This window comes from Rhinoderma darwinii, chromosome 10, assembly GCF_050947455.1.
Source record: "Rhinoderma darwinii isolate aRhiDar2 chromosome 10, aRhiDar2.hap1, whole genome shotgun sequence".
NCBI lineage: Eukaryota > Metazoa > Chordata > Amphibia > Anura > Rhinodermatidae > Rhinoderma > Rhinoderma darwinii.
This window is the reverse complement of record NC_134696.1, coordinates 20,178,255-20,201,176: the sequence shown is the minus strand read 5'-3', so window position 1 is coordinate 20,201,176 and position 22,922 is coordinate 20,178,255. Positions and strand designations below refer to the sequence as shown.

At 39.8% G+C, this 22,922-nt stretch overlaps 1 protein-coding gene across 1 annotated transcript; it reads right to left on the bottom strand.

The window, feature by feature from the left end:
• Positions 1–765: 765 nt before the first annotated feature.
• On the bottom strand, positions 766–22,019 carry TNFRSF25 (TNF receptor superfamily member 25). The gene is made up of 10 exons (XM_075840612.1): positions 21,990–22,019; positions 16,799–16,988; positions 14,030–14,158; positions 11,359–11,490; positions 8,832–8,913; positions 8,210–8,277; positions 7,543–7,647; positions 6,965–6,984; positions 4,121–4,196; positions 766–1,180 (listed from the first exon to the last, which is right to left on the bottom strand). The coding sequence occupies exons 1-10, from the start codon at positions 22,017–22,019 to the stop codon at positions 894–896; spliced, it is 1,119 nt and encodes a 372-aa protein (XP_075696727.1). The 3' UTR covers positions 766–893.
• Positions 22,020–22,922: the final 903 nt, after the last annotated feature.

Here is a 22,922-nt window from a genome sequence, read left to right as displayed (position 1 = left end):
TTCGGGTGTTATTTGGGCATTATATTGCAGTATTACTAGCCTACTTGTTCAATTCTTGTTTTACCTTCTTTCAAACTACAAAATTTTGCCCATGGGTCTCCACCCCGTAAATTGCCTATACTGTTGTTTTTGTTTCTTTTAGCCTTCGACTGCCTGGGTATGCTGGAAGTTGTAGCCATACAGAATCCATAATATCTGAAGACACACTATTATTTCTTGATCCTCCGTACGTCATATTTCAGGTTGTCACTGTTGTCATGTCTACCTTTTGGCTAGCCTTAGTTCAATTAAAAAATATTTTCCCTCAATTTTTTTTAAATTAATTTAGAAATTACTTTACTATATCTACTGGAAAGAATCCACTGATATCTGGTGCCCTATAGTCCTCGATCAAAGGTCATTTTTGCCCCAATTTTATGACTGCTGGCTGGTCTTACTGCCAATGTTATTTTTTGATCCTGCATTGGACATTTTGGGGAGGAAATGACAAGACATCCACATTGTCTACGGTTTAGTATCCTGACATATACAGCAGAGCTGTGGTTTGTAGCTTGGGCCCCAAATAGAAGTCAGAGACACTTTTTGGGTTTTCCATAGGGTTGGGAAATAGGAAGGGTTCTAAAATACTGGAATACTGGCGGGCGAATGGCACATTGACCTTTGAGGTGCCAACTGTAGACACACACCAATGTGTCCATTTGTATAATTTTTTCTACAATTATGAATATCGAACACATTTTTGAAAAAATTTGTCCAACCGAGTACTGACATTCCTTATTCAAGTATCTAATGTCCAATCTCTATGGTGGTAAAGATGGTGGAAGGATTGGCAATGTTGATGTAGTGCTTCGTTCCATGTGTTCCTGTCGGAGCTGTGTGGCACTTCTTGAGAGTTATGAGTAATGTTCTATCTTTGCTTTAAGTTCTTCTGCGCACCCTGACAGGTTCATCCTCTCCAAGGTCTGGTACACGGCATCTACAGAAGCCATTTTTAGCTGGCACCATCTCCTAAGCATCTCATATTGCTGGTCTCGTATGTTGGAGATCTCCACTTCCACTATCTCAATCACTTTATCGGGGAGTTCCAGGGTCCTCATAAACTCTTTCCATCGCCGGATCGGAACGCAGTCGATGATGTCATATAATGTGCAGCTTTTCTGGAGAACTGAAGGAACATGACCTGCTGAGGAGATTACTGTCAGTGTTTACCTACACTGTGCAGTCACTATTTATACCGCTGAATATTTTATGAAGTCATTGAATCAGATTCTATTGTAGCAACGAGGAAAGTGGACAATACCGAGAAATATCAGACTCAATATTTCATGAGGTGCAGAGTCGTTGGTTTTGTTAGTAAAAGGCGGCACTTTGTAATCTGACTACAGCGGCGGTGACTGATATAAGAACATATATAGAAATGTCTTCCCTTAATTATCTCCATAAAACTTTTATCTCTGCCTTTATAAAGGTTCTATGATTAATAAGGTAATATCTATCTATCTATCTATCTATCTATCTATCTATCTATCTAATATCTATCTATCTAATATCTATCTATCTAATATCTATCTATCTATCTATCTATCTATCTATCTATCTATCTATCTATCTATCTATCTATCTATCTATCTATCTCATATCTATCTATCTATCTCATATCTATCTATCTATCTCATATCTATCTATCTATCTCATATCTATCTATCTATCTATCTATCTATCTATCTATCTATCTATCTATCTATCTATCTATCTATCTATCTATCTATCTATCTATCTATCTATTCATCCATCCATCCATCCATCCATCCATCTATCCATCCATCCATCCATCCATCCATCTATCCATCCATCTATCCAGTGGCGTAACTACCACTACCGCAGCTGCTACAGGGCCCGAGTCATGAGGGGGCCCGTGTCGCCCGCCGGCACGGGCCCCCACCAAGGCCGGAGGCTCCGCTAGCAGCCGCTATGGCTGCTACAGCGCGACGCCACTGAACACTACGGCAGAGCAGGGAGGTATCTCCCCGCTCTGCCAGTAAACAAAAGACATGTATCCCCTCTCCACAGGATCTCCACAGGACAGGGGATACATGTGTGATCGCTGGCATTGATAGGGAGAACGGGGGACTGAAAGTCCCCTGAAGTTCTCCATCACAAACCTCTGACTTCCGGGGTCTGCGTCGGCAGCTCCGTAGAAATGAATGGAGCGCCGGTCGTGCTTGTGCGCATGCGTGACCAGCGCTCCTTTCAATTTTATTGAGCTGCGCAGACGCCGGAAGTCAGAGGTTAGTCATGGAGAACTTCAGGGGACTTTTGGTCCCCCGTTCTCCCTATCGCTGCCAGCGATCACACGTGTATCCCCTATCCTGTGGATAGGGGATACATGTCTTTTAGTAGGACACACTGTAGGTCAGACTTTTTTGGGAGGGGGGACGCTGTATGCCGTTCCCTACAGGGGGGGGCTGTATGGCGTTCTCTACAGGGGGGCTGTATGGCGTTAGCGCCATGCAGCCCCCCTGTAGAGAACGGCATACAGCTCCCCCTGTAGAGAACGCCATACAGCCCCCCCTGTAGAGAACGCCATACAGCCCCCCCCTGTAGAGAACGCCATGCAGCCCCCCCTGTAGATAACGCCATACAGCCCCCCTGTAGAGAACGCCATACAGCCCCCTGTAGATAACGCCATACAGACCCCCCTGTAGAGAACGCCATACAGCCCCCCTGTAGAGAACGCCATACAGCCCCCCCTGTAGAGAACGCCATACAGCCCCCCTGTAGAGAACGCCATACAGCCCCCCCTGTAGAGAACGCCATACAGCCCCCCTGTAGAGAACGCCATACAGCCCCCCCTGTAGAGTACGCCATGCAGCCCCCCCTGTAGATAACGCCATACAGCCCCCCCTGTAGAGAACACCATACAGCCCCCCCTCTGTAGATAGCGCCATACAGCCCCCTGTAGATAACGCCATACAGCCCCCCCTGTAGAGAACGCCATACAGCCCCCCCTGTAGAGAACGCCATACAGCCCCCCCTGTAGAGAACGCCATGCAGCCCCCCCTGTAGAGAACGCCATACAGCCCCCCCTGTAGAGAACGCCATACAGCCCCCCCTGTAGAGAACGCCATACAGCCCCCCCTGTAGAGAACGCCATACAGCCCCCCCTGTAGAGAACGCCATACAGCCCCCCGCTGTAGAGAACGCCATACAGCCCTCCCCCTGTAGAGAACGCCATACAGCCCCCTTTGTAGATATCTACAGGGGGGGGGCTGTAAAAAAGGCACTATCTACAAGGGCGGGGGTTTTGTGACACCCAGGGGAGGGGGGGCCCCAGTCAAAAGTTTGCTATGGGGTCTCATAACTATCTATCTCAGATCTATACATCTATCTATCTCATATCTATCTATCTATCTCATATCTATCTATCTATCTATCTATCTATCTATCTATCTATCTCATATCTATCTATCTATCTATCATCTATCTATCTATCTATCTATCTATCTATCTATCTATCTATCTATCTATCTATCTATCTATCTATCTCATATCTATCTATCATCTATCTATCTATCTATCTATCTATCTATCTATCTATCTATCTATCTATCTATCTAATATCTATCTATCTATCTATCTATCTATCTATCTATCTATCTATCTATCTATCTATCTATCTATCTATCTATCTATCTATCTATCTATCTCATATCTATCTATCTATCTATCTATCTATCTATCTATCTATCTATCTATCTATCTATCTATCTATCTATCTATCTATCTATCTATCTATCTCATATCTATCTATCTATCTATCTATCTCATATCTATCTATCTATCTATCTATCTATCTATCTCATATCTATCTATCTATCTATCTATCTATCTATCTATCTATCTATCTATCTATCTATCTCATATCTATCTCATATCTATCTATCTATCTATCTATCTATCTATCTATCTATCTATCTATCTATCTATCTATCTATCTATCTATCTATCTATCGTCCTAAAGCCACCATGTGAGATATACATTTAACATTTGCCATTTCCCCTACTAGTGGATAGAATAATTTTTATTCATTTTCCATCTAGATAATTTCTAGACTTTTACCTGGGGTAGTATCTGGAGATAAAATTCTTGTCTTTTGGTTTATATCTGTTAAACCTGGCACATCCGCTTCTCCATGCTAAATGAGAAAAAATAATGGAAAATGAGGAGTTTTCATCACGGAACATGAAATAATCGCTGCGGGTCATTGTTAAACTTTATTAGGATGTGTTCACATTTCGTTCCGTCATACGATGGATGTGAACATAGCCTAAAGGGGATATCAACCTCCAGATGTTTACTTTGCTTTTCTATCATCAGTATGCATTTTATCAAGAAATAGTGGCCAGATAGAAGTCATAGTCCAGACTCCAGGTTCAGACTACACAGGGTGTGTTTGTAGTCTGTAACCACGGAGACGCATCGGTCTGCATTAAAGCTGTAGACACAAAACAGAAAGATATTTTTAATCAAGACTTTATGTAAAGTTGTTTTATTTTTTTATTCTAGTTGCATTGGAGCAATAAAACAAAATTGATTGCAAAGTTGGAGCTCCACCTTTTGATTAACATTGGTTATATAGTCCGTTATTGATAAAGTGAAATCTAACATCTCTGTAATATATCTTCATTACCTCCATGAAATTTTTTACCTATGGTTATTATTATTATTATTATTATTATTATTATTATTATTATGAAATCACCTGTTACTAAATGGAAACCATCAACAAGCTGGTTGGCTATTGCTGACAGATCTTGTTATTTTTTATTATATTTCTCTTTGGTACTTTGCCTGTATAATGCTCTCCCATAGTGAGTCTGCTGGGGGTCTGATTTACTTATTAACGCCTGCAGCCCTGTTCATTAACACATTAATAACCAATGCAGGTATCTTAAGGTCATGTGTTAATGAGCATCAGATCTTCATGTGTTAATGAGCCAAGCTGCCTTGCCTATTCAAACTATCCATAATAATATTACAAATTAAATCATAGTAAGAGCTGATGGCAGCTAGCCTGCTTGTTGATGGTTTCCATCAACGACAAAAAGCTTTCAATGTTGCAGAGGGAAAATACCCCCAACTAATAAGCAACAACTGTAATATAAATGTATGGAAAAGATACATTTTACATTTGCGGAAGACATAAGGCAATGTTAATTACAGGTGGAGCGTCCCTTTAACTGTCACTTTCCCCAGCCGGCCTGACATAAGAGGGATGATTCATTCCCCCTATTGTCCTCTCTGTTTTGGGAACTGGTGTTGGATACAACTGTTTGTACCATTGTCATCTCCGCACAGACAGTAAACTTTGCATAAGAGCTCGATGTTTCTGTCTGACTCGCACACAAAACAAACTTCATGAAGAATTCATTGCGCACATATTTAATGCATACAGCGCTGAATGTTTTATCACGTCCTTCGTTGCTAGACGACCTGAAGAAACAGAGATGTAAACACATCTCCTATACGCCAATGAGACCGAAACGTAGCGTATAAAAATATAATACATCACCCCAAACAGTGGGAGAGATCCATGAAGAAGGCGATCACTGTCATAACCCGCTTATTTTTTATTTATTTTTATTTCTGCCTTTCAGCCGCCGTAAATGTTTTCTTTTTTCATTGACGGGGATGTGTGAGGCCTTGTGTAAATGACTGTAGAGTTTTATGTCGTTTATTTTTGCGGCGTGAATAAAGAAAAAAATCTATTTGGGGTTTGTTTGTTTTTTGTTTATTTTGTATAACGTTCATGTTTCACCCTAACTAACCTGATAAGTAAATTATTCTACGGTTGTGTAAATACCTAATAGGTTTAGGTTTTATGTAATGTATGGACAATAAAATATAATTTTTTACTAAATAATTACTTTTTTGTAGACATTTCATTTTTGTCTTTTGGTTAATTTGTGTTTCTTTATCCCCATGTAGGGATTATTTTTTTAACAACTTTATTTTATACTTATAATGTATTCACATGTTTCTGTATGACACAGGGTGGGCCCTAACAGCAGGAATACAGAACAGACCGCTCTGGGGTTCTTTTTAGGTCCTGACTGCAGAGGGTTCCCCCAGTCTCCGATCACATCACATGGTTTCCAGTGATGCGATCGAAGAGGGGAGTCCCCTTTGATAACGCCACGATCACTGACCGCAGCAATCAAAGAGTTAAACAGTTGGGATTGGGGGATCCTCTGATCCCAGCCATATTCAGGAGGCTTTTCTAAGAACAGGAGTTGTTGTTACTATCTATCTATCTATCTATCTATCTATCTATCTATCTATCTATCTATCATAATCTATCTATCTATCATAATCTATCTATCTATCTATCTATCTATCTATCTATCTATCTATCTATCTATCTATCTATCTATCTATCTATCTATCTATCTATCTATCTATCTATCTATCTATCTATCACATATCTATCACATATCTATCTATCTATCTATCTATCTATCTATCTATCTATCTATCTATCTATCTATCTATCTATCTATCTATCTATCTATCTATCTATCTGTCTGTCTGTCTGTCTGTCTGTCTGTCTGTCTATCTCTCTCATATCTATCTATCTATCATCCAAAGCAGTACAGTGGAAAAATATATATGTAAAAGTAACAAACTCTAAGGTGCATGCCTAGCCAGAGTCCTAGTCAATATGTCCAAAGAAGAGGCAGAACTCTGGTGTGCAGCCCCCCTTTTGGACACCTCTATCTATCTAGCTATCTTTCGTGTAAACAAGAACATTTCTATTCACTAATAGAAAGCAGAGATCTTGCTTAAAGGGTGTATGATTAAGAATTTTCTTGTATGTGTAAAACACTGTTCTTTATTTTTAGTATAAACGTAAACACTTTTATAACCTCATCTACCGTCATATAACAGAGAGTGTGATCTTACCGCTGTGAAGACGTGTTCTCCTGAAAATCATGAAAAGAAAATATTATTCCATATTCTACTATGAGTGGGATCGTAAAGCAAGAACGTATAGAAAAGAGATACTAATATCCAAAATCTCACAAACTTATCCATGTTTGTATTTTTCAGTGAGTGCTCATACCAAAAATTTTAATTAAAGGTTCCCTGCCTTCCTGACTGGCGGACGCATATAAATATATAGTGCCGCTTATCTCCCAGAACAGCAAAGGATTGAAAATTCAAAGTATCAGATTCTTTTCTGCCAGCAGGAGGGCCATTGAGCAGGCAGCAAAGATAATGACATGTTTAAGATCTCATGTCTATGGCCGGCTTTAACGCCAGCAGCTTCTGTGGGGTCCAGCAATGGTTGTCAGACCCTCAGTTTGACTGTAATAACTGGACGCTGATTATATGGATTTTTTTCTTTACCATCATGAGTTTATAGTTAATAAACTATTCTGTTGTAGATTCAATACCTATAATGGACACGAGGGGGGCATTACCACATACAGGATCATTATCAATAATAATATATAATCTACCCGTCACAGGCTTATTACCCATGTTGTGTTTCTTCTTTCTCTTGTGCTTGTGAATAAGAAAACCTCCACATGGTAGGAGCAGCAGCAGGAAAGCCCCGGTCAATATGTATGGCACGGATATCGCTAAATAAATAATAATAATGAATGTCATTAATAATACTAATAATTATTATACTAGTCATTTTTTATTCTCTTAAAGTCCAAGGGACATAAAAACGTGTGACGTGTCACAGAAAAAGTGCACAAAGGTGCGATCTACCCCAACCCCTCTCCGAGAGGAGACCACCGACATTCCCTAACACCCACACAGCCAGAACTTGCAATGCTCAGGGTGCCCCCCCACCCTCATTCAAAGTATTTTTTTTAGGTCTATTATTCTGCTGATTAATTTCTAATATGTCTTAATAACGGTCGTAGCTTTGCTCTCTGATATAGAGCTCCCAGTCCCCTGCAAAGTCATAAAGTTAGAAGAAAAAAAAATTCTGGCTGCCTGCAACCACCACCAGGGGTAGCTAAATGAGCATAATGTATACAGTTTTATTATTGAGTTCAATGTATAAATAGTACACTGTAAGCTCCTAAGCTCCCTCTAGTGGTGGCTGCAGAAAAAGCTAAATGTTTTTTAATATTGACAAAGGAAATATGATATGTGGGTGCAGCACTGTTTCCTATCTATTTGACTTACTTGGTATAACAACTAATTCACACACAGGTGAGCAGCTGGCATTAGTATTTTCACATTGTTTGCCTAATCTGGGGAGAAAAAAATTATTGTGTAACCAAAGTATAAAGTATGGAGGCAACATTCTAACAACAAAGGAAAAGAGAATACACTGGTCTTTATGTGCAAACCAGCAACGTGACACAGAGGAACCAGTACAGGGTGGAGAAGGTCTGAAAGCTGCTTGATTCAATAAGGAGGACTAGTATTGTCTCTGGACATGTTTAGGGCATCTTATCTTAGAACTGTTTTGTTCTGTTCCTCTGTTGTTCCTCCTTGAACCCTCACCAATCACACATTGATGACATATTCTGGGGTTGTCCAAGATTAGCAAAATGTGGCAGCTTTTTTCTAAAAACAGTGACACACCTGTCTCCAGGTTTTGTGTGGTATTGCAGCTAAGCCCCATTCACTCCAATGGAGTCAAGCTAAAAAAAAAACACAGACACATCCCATGGATAGGAGTCGTGCTATTTCTCTTAAGAAAGCAGCCATGATTTTTTAAATTCTGGACAATCCCTTTAAGGAGGGAATTTTTAAAGAAAGACTCAATTTTACATGTGACTCAATGATGTTTATCACTTACTGGTGGCAGGACTGACATTTATTCTGTTCTTCGTGGAATCCGGGCAGGCAGGGACCGCATTGAGTATCGTTTGTTTTGGAGCCTAATTGGAAATATATATGAGTGATGTACACATATAGAAATATAAGGAATAAGATGAGCATGTAATACTGTTCTCTGTCCACTAGATGGCAGAAGAGTGACACTGAATATACTCACCCTCAATGACCCCATAAGATCACATCCTACCGACTCTGCACAATTGTTGTGCACATAAGACATTTCTTTATCTCTACCTCCCCAACTTCTATTACTGGACAGATATAGCATAGCCAGACATTGTACAATTTTGTGCATTTTTTTAAAATCTAATTTGATCTATAGACTATAGTAACCCCCCTTCCCCATTACATTTTACGGAGTACATTTGATTCTGTGCCTGTCACTTGGATTCCTGTCCTCAATAACATAATCACGAGTGATCACTACCTCCCGCAAGATCAACATTAATTTCCTGAAATACTCTGTGCCCTGCTCCTTCCACTAATTCTTACCCCTGTCAAGGATCAGATCACTACTTCCCACAAGATCATCACAGTCATCTCCTGAAATAATCTGTGCTGCTGGGGAGCCCTGCTTTTTTTTGCCAATGTCTACCCTGTAACCTGCTTGCCTCCATCCCCCGTCTTCAGATTATGACACTGTCTATGAATAGATCTCAGGATCAGTACATTCATACTTGCCAACAGTCCAACTTTTGGGAACACGTCCTCAAAAGAAGATTTTAAAGGAGTCCGTTTTATAAAAAAAAATAAAAAAATCGTATTTCTTAGAAGGTTTTATCTACAATAAACTAATCGCAGGATATCACGCAGTCCGTGGCACCAGCAATAAGCTATAATCCGAAGGGGGAATCTGCCAGCAAGCGTTAAATTTCCCTGCAGCGCCACCACAGGGAAAATGAATTATTACACCATTTTCATTCAAAAACACCGAAAAAGGCCATACTTACAAATGGACACAGCCAGGTCTGGAACGCTGATGAAGGCGAGTGAGCAGGTGCTTTAAATAATAATAGCCACTCCCACTAGTCTTGAGGGGAGTGGTGTGTGGTGCATGGGATGTGTAGTAAGAAATAATAAATGAATAGTGTATGTGCAAGTGTAATAATGTGAGTGAAATATAGGGGGCAGTAATGAGTGAAGTGCCTAAAAAATAAATGAATAATGGGATGCAAGTGTGTGAAACATGGAGGAATAGTGTGTAAGTCATGAGGCGCAACGTGACTAGCCAGGTAGAAGCCTATTTGTGACGCCTTGATAATTCATAGAGCGGGCTACCCTGCTTGCTAGGCCAAACAACAACACACCATGCTCTCCCAGCATCAAAGACCTGGCTGTGTCCAAAAGAAGCGAATATAAGTAATAATGAAAAATACCTGGGGTATTAGTGATCATTTTGGCCAAAAGGACGCAAGCTCGCAATCCACGACAAGGATCCCCAGACTTGCGAGTCCCTAACTGGAGCGAAAAGCTCCTGATGTACATTTATTATTTCTTACTACACATCCCATGCACCACATACCACTCCCCTCAAGACTAGTGGGAGTGGCTATTATTATTTAAAGCACCTGCTCACTCGCCTTCATCAGCGTTCCAGACCTGGCTGTGTCCATTTGTAAGTATGGCCTTTTTCGGTGTTTTTGAATAAATGTCCTTGTTTTTATCTGTTTTGTCTGTACATCAGGAGCTTTTCGCTCCAGTTAGGGACTCGCAAGTCTGGGGATCCTTGTCGTGGATTGCGAGCTTGCGTCCTTTTGGCCAAAATGATCACTAATACCCCAGGTATTTTTCATTATTACTTATATTCGCTTCTTTTGGACACAGCCAGGTCTTTGATGCTGGGAGAGCATGGTGTGTTGTTGTTTGGCCTAGCAAGCAGGGTAGCCCGCTCTATGAATTATCAAGGCGTCACAAATAGGCTTCTACCTGGCTAGTCACGTTGCGCCTCATGACTTACACACTATTCCTCCATGTTTCACACACTTGCATCCCATTATTCATTTATTTTTTAGGCACTTCACTCATTACTGCCCCCTATATTTCACTCACATTATTACACTTGCACATACACTATTCATTTATTATTTCTTACTACACATCCCATGCACCACATACCACTCCCCTCAAGACTAGTGGGAGTGGCTATTATTATTTAAAGCACCTGCTCACTCGCCTTCATCAGCGTTCCAGACCTGGCTGTGTCCATTTGTAAGTATGGCCTTTTTCGGTGTTTTTGAATAAATGTCCTTGTTTTTATCTGTTTTGACCATTTTCATTCAAATCAATGGGCTGTCCATGTAACCCACGGACGTACTGGGTCCTCCAGAGTGAGAGACGCTCTTTGTAGAAGGTCTCTACTTATAGATGAGGATTCTAAACATGGCACCTTCGTCTATTAACTCAAAAGTCTCTAAAGGAAAATGGGCGTCTAAAATACACAACCCCTTTAAGTGATGTGAGATGATAACTGGAAGATTTTGACTTACATTTCTGGGTTGTGCTTCGATTGTGGCACTTTGTACACACTTGGCAGTCCCCTCTATGCCGATAATAATTTTCTTTACACACACATACGGCATCCGTTGTTGCAGAGCATTTCACCTCTTCAATATCCGTGTCTGCCAAAGAAAGCTCCTGATAAGCTGGAATCACTAATACAGACACATATCTTACTTGGCAGCATGAAGTATGGCAACCAATTAAAGTGTAACGAAACTTTTTAAAAACTTTTGACATGTTATAATGACATGTCAGAAGTTTTGATCGGTGGGGGTCCAAGCACTGAGACCCCCACTGATCGATAAAACAAAACGGAAGAAGCAGCGCTGTGCCGTTTTGTTTCTGAACGTCTTCCTTCGGAAAGCCGAGCATGCGGTGTATGGACTCCTAGACTTTCTGCTGAGCCCATACACCGCTCTGAGGAAAGCCGATCAGAAATGCAGCAGCACGGCGCTCATCCGAACGCTTCTTCCGCTTCATTTTAGCGATCAGTGGGGCTCTCAGTGCTCGGACCCCCACCGATCAAAACTTCATGTCACTATGATATGTCAAAAGTTTTTTAAAAGTTTAGTTACACTTTAACAGAACTTTGGCTACTACACATTATGATTAGATATTTCTAGAGTAGTTATCCAGCTGTTTAAAAACAACAACCCCCAGCATGCTGGGAGATGTAGTTTCCCAACAGCTGGAGAGCCACAAGTTGAAGATCTCATTCTAGAACATACAAACCGAGGACTGGTCATTCCAATCACTTATCTCAGCACAAACCTTATGGCATATTGTTAGAATATAGTTGACCCTAGTGAAACTTTGCTGCTCCTCTTGACTTTCTCTGGAGGTTGCATGGTAGTCAATGGGCAACCATGTGGCCCCCAGCAAAAAACAAGAGGAGCAGACGGGACAAAGATGCACGGTGGTTTTCTAGGGTGATATATCATCAATATTGCTACTGATAAAACCTCATTTTTAGAGGTTGTGTCAAGATACACATTTATCACCTGTCCATAGGGTAGGCGATAAATGTCTGATCCCTGCAGGTCCCACCACTGAGACCCCACTGATCACTAGAATGGGGGTCCCAAGCCCCCCTTACGTCCTCACTGCACGAGAGCAGAATGGAGCGGAAAGCAACAATGCGGGGAGCTGCCTCATTCAAAGTCTATGGTACTGACGGAGACAGCCAAGGACATTGAATTGAGTTGCAGGGCGCATGCTCGACCACCACTCAGTTCAAGCTCCTCCTAAATGCAGGGGTGAGGAGGAACAGGAATTCAGCACCCCCGTTCTAGTAATCGTGGGGTCCCATCGATGGTCAGACATTTATCACCTGTGCTGCAGATAGGTGATGAATTTCAATCTTGGCACAGCCCCTTTAAGAAGAGATTTCTTTAAACTAAAGTTTTGCCTTCATTTACCCGCATATTATTTCACTATGAACAATTCCCTAATAAGGGCATGACCACACGTGGCGGATTTCCTCCGCAACTGTCCGCATCAATGCCGCACAGAATCTGCTTTGCAGATTCTGCTGCGGATCTGCACAAAATGTGCAGTAAATTGATGCGGACTGGCTGCTGCGGACTGCGGGAAAAGTGCTTCCCTTCTCCCTATCAGTGCAGGATAGAGAGAAGGGACAGCACTTTCCCTAGTGAAAGTAAACGAATTTCATACTTACCGGCCGTTGTCTTGGTGACGCGTCCCTCTTTCGGCATCCAGCCCGACCTCCCTGGATGACGCGGCAGTCCATGTGACCGCTGCAGCCTGTTATTGGCCTGTGATTGGCTGCAGCCGTCACTTAGACTGAAACGTCATCCTGGGAAGCCGGACTGGAGACAGAAGCAGGGAGTTCTCGGTAAGTATGAACTTATATTTTTTTACAGGTTGCTGTATATTGTGATCGGTAGTCACTGTCCCGGGTGCAGAAACAGTTACTGCCGATCGCTTAACTCTTTCAGCACCCTGGACAGTGACTATTTACTGACGTCTCCTAGCAACGCTCCCGTCATTACGGGAGCCCCATTGACTTCCTCAGTCTGGCTGTAGACCTAGAAATACATAGGTCCAGCCAGAATGAAGAAATGTCAAGTTAAAAAAGCAAGACGGATCCGCAGCACACATAACATGTGCATGACAGCTGCGGACTTCATTGCGGAAATTAGAATCTCCATTGAAGTCAATGGAGAAATTCCGCCATGAGTCCGCCACTGCTCCGCAACAGACAGAGCATGCTGCGGACACTAAATTCCGCTCCGCAGCCTATGCTCCGCAGCGGAATTTTACGCCTCGTCTAAACGAACACTGCTAAATTAAAGTGTAAGTCAATGGACAAACGGCTCCGCTGCGGATTAACGCTGCGGAGTGTCCGCAGCGGAATTTTAGTGAAATTCCGCCACGTGTGAACCCAGCCTAAAACTTTACTACCTGAAGAAAAAGCAGGAGGAATTATAGTAAGAGAGGAGGCCAGCGGCAGGGAAAGCCCCGGTCAATATGTATGGCACGGATATCGCTAAATAAATAATAATAATGAATGTCATAATTATTTCCCTATATGCAGTAGTATAGCAGTCTCAGTATAGAGCTCTATACAATACGTGTATATATATATATATATATATATATATATCCTGTACAGAGTTCTGACAATGTGAACTTTACCTGAATGACAACCGGTACAACGTTTGCATTTAAATAAGTAGTTACTGTATGCAAGGAAAGTTCCTTCTTCACAGGGTTTGCATATAGGATTGTGATTAGGAGCCGCACACGATTTTTCCACATGTTCTCCTAAAAGACAGAAGATAGAGCAACATTTACAAGACTCTCTGAGGGAAAGCTGACATATTAGACGGGCTTATAATGCTTCATGTCGACCCTGCAGGGGAAATAACCCAATTGTTATGTTCCTACTCCTTCCATACTGCTCCTATGTACATGAATATAACTACTATAATACTGCCCCCTATGTACAAGAATATAACTACTATAATACTGCCTCCTATATACAAGAATATAACTACTATAATACTGCCCCCTATATACAAGAATATAACTACTATAATACTGCCCCCTATGTACAAGAATATAACTACTATAATACTGCCCCCTATATACAAGAATATAACTACTATAATACATCCCCCTATGTACAAGAATACAACTACTATAATACTGCTCCTATATACGAGAATATAACTACTATAATACTGCCCCCTATATACAAGAATATAACTACTATAATACTGCCCCCTATATACAAGAATATAACTACTATAATACTGCTCCCTATATACAAGAATATAACTACTATAATACTGCTCCTATATACAAGAATACAACTACTATAATACTGCCTCCTATATACAAGAATATAACTACTATAATACTACCCCTATATACAAGAATATAATTACTATAATACTGCACCCTATATACAAGAATATAATTACTATAATACTGCCCCTATATACAAGAATATAATTACTATAATACTACCCCTATATACAAGAATATAATTACTATAATACTGCCTCCTATATACAAGAATATAATTACTATAATACTGCCCCTATATACAAGAATATAATTACTATAATACTACCCCTATATACAAGAATATAATTACTATAATACTGCCCCTATATACAAGAATATAACTACTATAAAACTGCCCCCTATGTACAAGAATATAACTACTATAATACTGCCCCCTATATACAAGAATATAACTACTATAATACTACCCCTATATACAAGAATATAATTACTATAATACTGCCCCCTATATACAAGAATATAACTACTATAATACTGCCTCCTATATACAAGAATATAACTACTATAATACTGACCCTATATACAAGAATATAACTACTATAATACTGACCCCTATATACAAGAATATAACTACTATAATACTGCCCCCTATATACAAGAATATAACTACTATAATACTGACCCTATATACAAGAATATAACTACTATAATACTGACCCTATATACAAGAATATAACTACTATAATACTGACCCCTATATACAAGAATATAACTACTATAATACTGACCCCTATATACAAGAATATAACTACTATAATACTGACCCTATATACAAGAATATAACTACTATAATACTGACCCCTATATACAAGAATATAACTACTATAATACTGCCCCCTATATACAAGAATATAACTACTATAATACTGACCCTATATACAAGAATATAACTACAAAAATAATGCTCCTATATACAAGAATATAACTACTATAATACTGCTCCCTATATACAAGAATATAACTACTATAATACTGCCCCCTATATACAAGAATATAACTACTATAATACTGACCCTATATACAAGAATATAACTACTATAATACTGCCTCCTATATACAGGAATATAACTACTATAATACTGCTCCTATATACAAGAATATAACTACTATAATACTGCTCCTATATACAAGAATATAACTAATATAATACTGCCCCCTATATACAAGAATATAACTACTATAATACTGCCCCCTATATACAAGACTATAACTACTATAATACTGACCCCTATATACAAGAATATAACTACTATAATACTACCCCTATATAAAAGAATATAACTACTATAATACTGCTCCTATATACAAGAATATAACTACTATAATACTGTCCCCTATATACAAGAATATAACTACTATAATACTGCCCCCTATATACAAGAATATAACTACTATAATACTGACCCCTATATACAAGAATATAACTACTATAATACTGCCCCTATATACAAGAATATAACTACTATAATACTGCTCCCTATGTACAAGAATATAACTACTATAATACTGCCCCCTATATACAAGAATATAACTACTATAATACTGCCTCGTATGTACAAGAATATAACTACTATAATACTGCTCCTATATACAAGAATATAACTACTATAATACTGCCCCCTATATACAATAATATAACTACTATAATACTACCCACTATATACAAGAATATAACTACTATAATACTGCTCCTATATACAAGAATATAACTACTATAATACTGCTTCTATATACAAGAATATAACTACTATAATACTGCCCCCCATATACAAGAATATAACTACTATAATACTGCCTCCTATATACAAGAATAGAACTACTATAATACTGCCCTCTATATACAAGAATATAACTACTATAATACTGCCCCCTATATACAAGAATATAACTACTATAATACTGCCCCTATATACAAGAATATAACTACTATAATACTGCTCCTATATACAAGAATATAACTACTATAATACTGCCCCCTATATACAATAATATAACTACTATAATACTGCTCCTATGTACAAGAATATAACTACTATAATACTGCCCACTATATACAAGAATATAACTACTATATAACAGTTCTGAGCTCACCTCTGGGGCACTTGATGCAGCAGTGCCTGACCTTTTCATCATAGTACATTTCCTCATCACAGTTCGACCGCTTGTAGCGTCTGAGGTTCTCGAATTGTTGTTTTATTTTATCATTACTGGAGTTTAGTCTTTCGTTTCTCTTCTCTAGAGTATTTGTGTTGTTATGTGGAATAGATTTCGTTAAATAAACCTAAGTAAAAAAAAATAAAGAAATTAAAAATTTGGGTTTACATCTGGGCGGTAATGATTTTATTCTTCTTCAAAAAGATTGTCCAACTTTCACGCTGTCTGAAATGCTGACATAAAAAAAACACCACTAGGGGAAACTAACGATAGATAGATAGATAGATAGATAGATAGATAGATAGATAGATAGATAGATAGATAGATAGATAGATAGATAGATAGATAGATAGATAGATAGATAGATAGATAGATAGATAGATAGATAGATAGATAAATAGATGTCACTGTATGCAGTGGGTTTCTCCTTTGGTGACTGCAGATGTGTTATTACAAGCAGGGGAAGTCGTCCCTCACCCACCACAGGCCTCTTACAGTCTCGTGCCCAGCTTCCCTGGGAGGGTAACCACTGTTCTTTACACAATTGTGCAATTAATATCTACAGAAGACACAAACCCACAACTCAGTTGTGTAGGAGTGCAAGCTAAAGCAGAGAAGCTGCGGAGAACCTACAATCATCAGCCCATCGTCTCACTGCTGACTGTTTTTTGACAGCCTGTGCCCTCTGGTCCATAGACAAATAATATATAATATTATAATAATACAACGTAGGTCTATAGTTTGGTGATTTCTAACAAGGGTGCACCATCCATGAGACAATGTGTGCACTCAGTACTTCATGATGAAACCAATTCTGAGACAACCACCAACAATTGCAGTGAAAAATGTTCTTCTAGATTGGGGGTCCTCTCAGTGATGATGGCCAATATACAGTTCATAGGACATATGGGGTTTGAAAAACCATTTCTGGTCTAGATATGGGGTGGTGTTCTGGAATAGGTCTCTTTTTGGAGAGGTTCCACTGTATTTAAATCTCTGTTCCCATTAGATTGAACCCTACAAAGCTCTTACATAATGGGAACAGAGCCAATATTGCTTTCTGAGATGAAGATTGAACACTTTAAGGTCTTCTTGAAGAACAATATCTAGAATCCAGTTATTGCTTTAACAAACCCAATGTCCCTCTTTGTTTTATGACCTAAAAGTTTCACCTACTTTACTTCTAGTGCCAATAATTTAGTCCACCACATACTGATGTCATCTGCAGATAGTTTCCCTCTATTATTTATTTACTACACCCCCTACATTATGAAGTCTTCTTCTCAGAGATGAGCCAGTTGTGAGTTTTGCATAAAGAGTTCAGGGAAGTAGATCTACAGGAAAAGCTGAGTAAAGCACAAGTATGAAAGTAGAACAGACAATCGGAAAACCACATCTTACAAAGCACACAAAGCAGCTTCTGGTAAAAGCCTCTACAAAATCACAGAGGCCGAGCTCCTGCGGGCGATTATATAATAACATGGAGCAAAGCCTAATGGGAAATTTTAAGGCAAATGTTCACCTTTAAACAATTTACATGTAGAATTAATCTGCATAAAATGTTGAATAACTGTGTACATACATTACGTTACTTATCCTGTACTGATCCTGAGTTACATCCTGTATTATACTCCAGAGCTGCACTCACTATTCTGCTGGAGGAGTCACTGTGTACATACATTACATTACTTATCCTGTACTAATCCTGAGTTACATCCTGTGTTATACTCCAGAGCTGCACTCACTATTCTGCTGGTGGAGTCACTGTGTACATACATTACTTATCCTGTACTAATCCTGAGTTACATCCTGTATTATTCTCCAGAGCTGCACTCATTATTCTGCTGGTGGAGTCACTATGTACATACATTACATTACTTATTCTGGACTGATCCTGAGTTACATCCTGTATTATTCTCCAGAGCAGCACTCACTATTCTGCTGGTGGAGTCATTGTGTACATACATTACATTATTTATCCTGGACTGATCCTGAGTTACATCCTGTATTATACTCCAGAGCTGCACTCACTATTCTGCTCGTGGAGTCACTGTGTACATACATTACATTACTTATCCTGTACTGATCCTGAGTTACATCCTGTATTATACTCCAGAGCTGCACTCACTATTCTGCTGGTGGAGTCACTGTGTACATACATTACATTACTTATCCTGTACTGATCCTGAGTTACATCCTGTATTATACTCCAGCGCTGCACTCACTATTCTGCTGGTGGAGTCACTGGGTACATACATTACATTACTTATCCTGTACTGATCCTGAGTTACAGCCTGTATTATACTCCAGAGCTGCACTCATTATTCTGCTGGTGGAGTCACTGTGTACATACATTACATTACTTATCTTGTACTGATCCTGCGTTACAACCTGTATTATACTCCAGAGCTGCTCTCACTATTCTGCTGGTGGAGTCACTGTGTACATACATTACTTATCCTGTACTGATCCTGAGTTACATCCTGTATTATACTCCAGAGCTGCACTCACTATTCTGCTGGTGGAGTCACTGTGTACATACATTACATTACTTATCCTGCACTGATCCTGAGTTACATCCTATATTATACTCCAGCGCTGCCCTCACTATTCTGCTGGTGGAGTCACTGTGTACATACATTACATTACTTATCCTGTACTAATCCTAATACTGTTGTGGGAACGGGTATAGGTAAGTAATTATGTTATTATTTTTCTATTAGGTACACATGGGGGCATGCTTATGGTAGCTGCTGAGGGGGCATTATACTGTATGTGGCAGCTATGGGGGCATTATACTGTATGGGGCAGCTGTGGGGGCATTATATTGTATGTGGCAGCTATGGGTGGCAATATACTGTTGGCAGCTATGAGGGCATTATACTGTGGGGGCAGCTATGGGGGGCATTATACTGTGGGGGCAGGTATGGGGGCATTATACTGTGTGGGGGGCAGCTATGGGGGGCATTATACTGTGTGGTGGCATTATACTGTGGGGGCAGCTATGGAGGGCATTATACTGTAGGGGCATTCATGGGGTCTGTTGGGCAAGGCAGCTGGGCATAGGCATGTGCAGGGGTCTGGTGGTGTTGGGGAGGGGTTGGGGGATTCAATTTGAATTCTTACATCAGGGCCCATGAGCCTTTAGCTGCGCCCCTGCACACCGCGTAGTGAATTATGTAGATACCATAGTTTGTGCGTTTCTCAACAAAATTCAGTGCCCCTGTGTGCACCCTATAGCCCCTGTACTGTCTGTAGGCAAGTCATATATAGACTACATAGACCAAGGCATAACTTGAAGTTTCTGGTCCCCAATGCAAAATCTGTAACCCGCACCTACCATGTGCCATTTATAATACTGACATATCTTTTTATGTGGCAGATCGGCCTTTGTGACGCCTCAGGCACCAGGGACCGGGAGCGACTACTACCGGCGCAGACAGAGGTCCCGGAATAGAGAGATCTAACAGCATCAGAGATATAGAATCAACCAGCGTTCACACCTACAAATAAAGACACACTGATTGACTTTCTATTCTTCAGACATAGTAGGATTGCCGATCGCAACCAAAAAGGCAAAGCACTCGGGTGAGAGCTTCTGCCCGTTTGTTTTAGCGATCAGTTTGGGCCTCGGCACCCGGACTACCACCTATCAAAACTTTTGGCATGTCACTATCAAAAGTTTGCTGAATTGCCAGCAACTTTTTAAGTATTTGTAAATCATTGACCCCCAACAGGGTAAAATTCTGTGTATCATTCTCCTTTCTACAGGAAAGTGCCAACCACAGTGATATCCCCAGGAAATGAGATACTGAGAAGATTGTCTGCTACTTATAAATGTCATAGCGGCTGATGATACAGATAATGTTATCGGAATCTTATGCCGCTGAAAAATCCACTTCTGCTGCAAGACATGTAGCAAGACAAAGCAAAGATTGAAGGTGATAAATAATATTTCAAATTATGAAATTATAAACTCAGGCGTTACCCTCCACAGATAGCGCCAAACGTGTCCACAGGTTGTGTATGGTATTGCAGCTAAATCCCATTCACTTCCATGGAGCTGAGCTGCAATACCAGACCCAACCCACAGACAGGTGTGGTGCTCTTTCTAAAAGAAAGCCACCATGTGTTTATCTAATCCTAAACAACCCCTTTAAAGTGAAACTCCAACTTTATCATCGGCTATATAGTCAGCAAATCTTTAGACTGTATCTTGATTATCTTATTGGCTGTTTCCAATGATTTTTCAGTTCACTTTTACATCAGGGGGAAAAAAAGCTTTTAATGACGCTTGGAAATAGTCAGCAAGCTGCTGTTGGTGGATCTAATAATCTTAATATGGATCTATATTTTGTCCTAAGAGCACTTAATAGTGCCCTGGCTGTTCACATGAGCTACAATAAAACTAGAATCAACAGAAAATAGCAAAAGCAGGTTATGAACATATATATATATATATATATATATATATATATATGTATATATATATTATAAATGCAAATTTTAAACATTTGCTGTATATCCAATGTTACTTAATGGTGGAGCTTCACATCATTACGTCTATGACATCACCAACACAGTATCGATGTCTAAGGGGGACAAACTGGACATATCCTAGCCTGTTATTAACCTTCTAAGGGCCAACGTCACTACATCAACCTTTTAGGATGACATCATCACGCCTATGAATCCTCATAGGCGGCAACATGACAGGGAAGTGTCACATTCACGCCTAGGACCTCGCTGCACCAAATTGGTCCTAGCCTGTTATTGAAGAGCCAATGATGGTGTACCAATACTTTAAAATAATGCTAAGATGACTGGAAAAAAGCTTTCCTAGCGGTCGATGAACTGAGGTACTGTAGGTTGGTGAAGATCAGATACAGTTAAAACACATTTAGTATAATTTAAGAGAGCAAGGACAGTCACCAGGTCTGAAGGGGAGGGTTAGACTGGGGGACCACTGTGGTTCTGTCACCCGAAGACTAACATTACCCTAAAACCAACGCTGTTCGATGTTTTTTCGAGCCCTGGCCCCATAGCTTTTAGTTCCGAGATTTCCATAAGTCGTCACAGCTCCATTATAATTGTTATTATTTACCATTGTGTATATAGGGCCTCATACCAGCATCTCCTGCCCCTCCAGCACCGCCATAGCTACACCCCTAGGTCCATGACCTGGAAATTAGTACCTGGAAACTCGATGAATTCTTTAAAAGAATTTTCCTGTGATCACCATCCGTGGTGAACTAATAACTGTCCACACCTGAAAGCAGTTTAGTTTAGAACTGTATTCCTTCAGCCTAAGAAGGTCACATGCCATTATTTTAGTAGGAAATAGTCCATCTTATACGCAGAATTCATCACATTCAATTTCTACCATTTTTAAAAGTTCAGACCGGTTTGTTACTTTCCAAAATAAAGGTTGTTTTTGGTTCTCAGATGACGTTGTAATGGTTTTGCGTGTGTAAAGTAGAAGAAATGATTCAAAGTAGAGGAAGGAGCACGCACTTTATATCACTAGTGATGTGGTTTGTGACCTTATCATATATTAGCCAAGAACCGGTATGTAAAGTACATATCACTGTCACAGTCCATTACATATGTTGTAGGTCTTGTGGTTTGGTCTGACAGTGAGTTGGGCACACTAAAAAGAGAGGGTCCCATGTGAAAATCAAAATTGGGCTACACCAACAATTCAGCACCCAACTCCCCCTTCACCCATTTGGCACCCCTAAGCTAAAAGACAATGCATATGACCTATGCCCCTCCCCAAGTTCACCATCATTGTAGAAGTTGAGAAGACCTTGGGGCTTAGAATCCCTCTTAAATACCAAATTTAGAGCTAGGGGGTTATAAACATTTTGGTGATGGGCTTTTCAACTTTTTCTCTGGGCCTGGGGTAACTGCCCATTATGGTAGGCTTGTATACTTGATATTATAAGTATTATCTTTTATATGTGTATATATATATATATATATATATATATATATATATCTGCTGAGAAACCTCTGAATATTCTCTTCCTTATGGTTCATCAATGTCTATCATGAAAAG